Source organism: Chiloscyllium plagiosum, unplaced genomic scaffold, assembly GCF_004010195.1.
Source record: "Chiloscyllium plagiosum isolate BGI_BamShark_2017 unplaced genomic scaffold, ASM401019v2 scaf_73951, whole genome shotgun sequence".
Classification (NCBI taxonomy): domain Eukaryota; kingdom Metazoa; phylum Chordata; class Chondrichthyes; order Orectolobiformes; family Hemiscylliidae; genus Chiloscyllium; species Chiloscyllium plagiosum.
In genome coordinates this window covers 1-1726 of record NW_025175556.1, presented here as the reverse complement: position 1 = coordinate 1726, position 1726 = coordinate 1, and the positions used below count along the sequence as shown (strand labels likewise).

Sequence of the window (1726 nt, the reverse complement as noted above, 5' to 3'; positions counted from 1 at the left end):
ACCAGGGGCGTTCTGTCCTTGTTACGGTTGGAGGGGTGGGGTCTGAGGGTGGTGGGCGGCACGGTGGCACAGTGGTTAGCACTGCTGCCTCACAGCGCCAGAGACCCGGGTTCAATTCCCGCCTCAGGCGACTGACTATGTGGAGTTTGCACGTTCTCCCCGTGTCTGCGTGGGTTTCCTCCGGGTGCTCCGGTTTCCTCCCACAGTCCAAAGATGTGCAGGTCAGGTGAATTGTCCATGCTAAATTGCCCGTAGTGTTAGGTTAGGGGTATGGGTGGGTTGCGCTTTGGCGGGTCGGTGTGGACTTGTTGGGCCGAAGGGCCTGTTTCCACACTGTAATTTAATCTAATCTAATCAAACTCATTCATAACTTTCAATCAATCTCTGAAGTGTGTCTTTTCTAAAGATGTAAATTCCAAACTGCCCAATCTCCTCTGGTAACTGCTATCTCTCAAAGGCTGGTTTCTTCCTTGTAAATCCTTTATTGTAGCTTGCCCTCTCATTAGGAGACCTACAGCGGAACTGTGTGCACAAACTGGCACGAGTGGGACCTAACATCATAATGTTCTGAATTTCCTGTCCCATGGTGCTTTGTGAGCATTGTGAATATGGAGAACAGAAGCAATTATTTCAAAGCAGATTAAGCTCACATTTCTCAGCCACGCCATTCATGTCGGATTTGGAATGATCGATTTGCTTGATGGTCTCCAATTTCATGTTGGTGCTGTCAGGTTTCTCAGGTAACATCCCAAAGATATGGGAATTAATGATGACTTTATCTTCAGTCTGCACTGTGCCCTTGCCCTGCAGTTCCAGCTCCATGTGTTCTATGTCATCATCATGCTCCAAGCTGTTGCTTTCTGCTTTGTGGAGCTGGTCTAGCACGGCCTGGGCGATGGGAACCATCATGGCAGTGGTTGCTGTGTTACTGATCCACATCGACAGGAAGGCTGTCACACCCATGAAGCCCATCATTAACCTGGAAAGGAACAGGCCACAATAACACAAACTGCTTCAAGGAATCTGATTCAAGAAGCTAGAGAGACATAATCATCGCCAAGAAACCGAATTGGGTATGGGGTTGGAAATCTGGCTGCCCCACTTGCTCCATGCTTCCCCCGGCCCCTAGTGCTGACCGTTGACTGAGGGGATCTTACAGAGATGGTTTCACTCCAACAATGAGCAGCACCCTCAGGGCGATCCGTTTGTGAAGATTCCAGTGTTCCACTGCTACTGCCACCATCAATCCCCCAACAAGCAGCATGTTCGTGTCCTTCAGGTACTGCACACACACCTGGAAAAGAAACCACAGAGCAGTACAGTGTATGTGTCTGACAATTTTTCCCTAACACTGATCATTTATGCTAGCTCGAACCATTAGTCCCAACACTGACCATTTACACACGGGGTACCGTCCACTCACTCCAAGATCTGACCATTTATCCCCAGATCTGACTATTTAGCCCCACCGCTGACCATTTGCCCCAGATATGACCATTCACCTCCAACTCTGACCATTCACCTCCAACTCTGACCATTTACCCCAATTCTGACCATTTACCACCAGATTTGACTATTTAGCCCCAGATCTAACCACTTAGCCCCAGACCTGACTATTTACCCCAGACCTGACTATTTACCCCAGACCTGACCATTTACCCCAAGATCTGACCACTTACCCCCAACTCTGACCAATTAGACAATAGACAATAGACAATAGGTGCAG

General features: G+C 48.7%; 1 protein-coding gene across 1 annotated transcript; it reads right to left on the bottom strand.

Annotated features, from left to right (window-relative positions):
- Positions 1-592: 592 nt before the first annotated feature.
- On the bottom strand, positions 593-1332 carry LOC122545338 (solute carrier family 13 member 2-like). The gene is made up of 2 exons (XM_043684397.1): positions 1158-1332; positions 593-979 (listed from the first exon to the last, which is right to left on the bottom strand). The coding sequence occupies exons 1-2, from the start codon at positions 1262-1264 to the stop codon at positions 631-633; spliced, it is 456 nt and encodes a 151-aa protein (XP_043540332.1). The 5' UTR covers positions 1265-1332; the 3' UTR covers positions 593-630.
- Between the last annotated feature and the right edge of the window lie 394 nt (positions 1333-1726).

Bases quoted from the DNA above. Each gene is read 5' to 3' on its own strand.
- LOC122545338 (XM_043684397.1), bottom strand. From the start codon at position 1,264: ATGCTGCTTGTTGGGGGATTGATGGTGGCAGTAGCAGTGGAACACTGG. The intron at 980-1,157 runs GTAAGATCCCCT...GTTCCTTTCCAG, and splicing joins GTTGGAGTGAAACCATCTCT to GTTAATGATGGGCTTCATGG.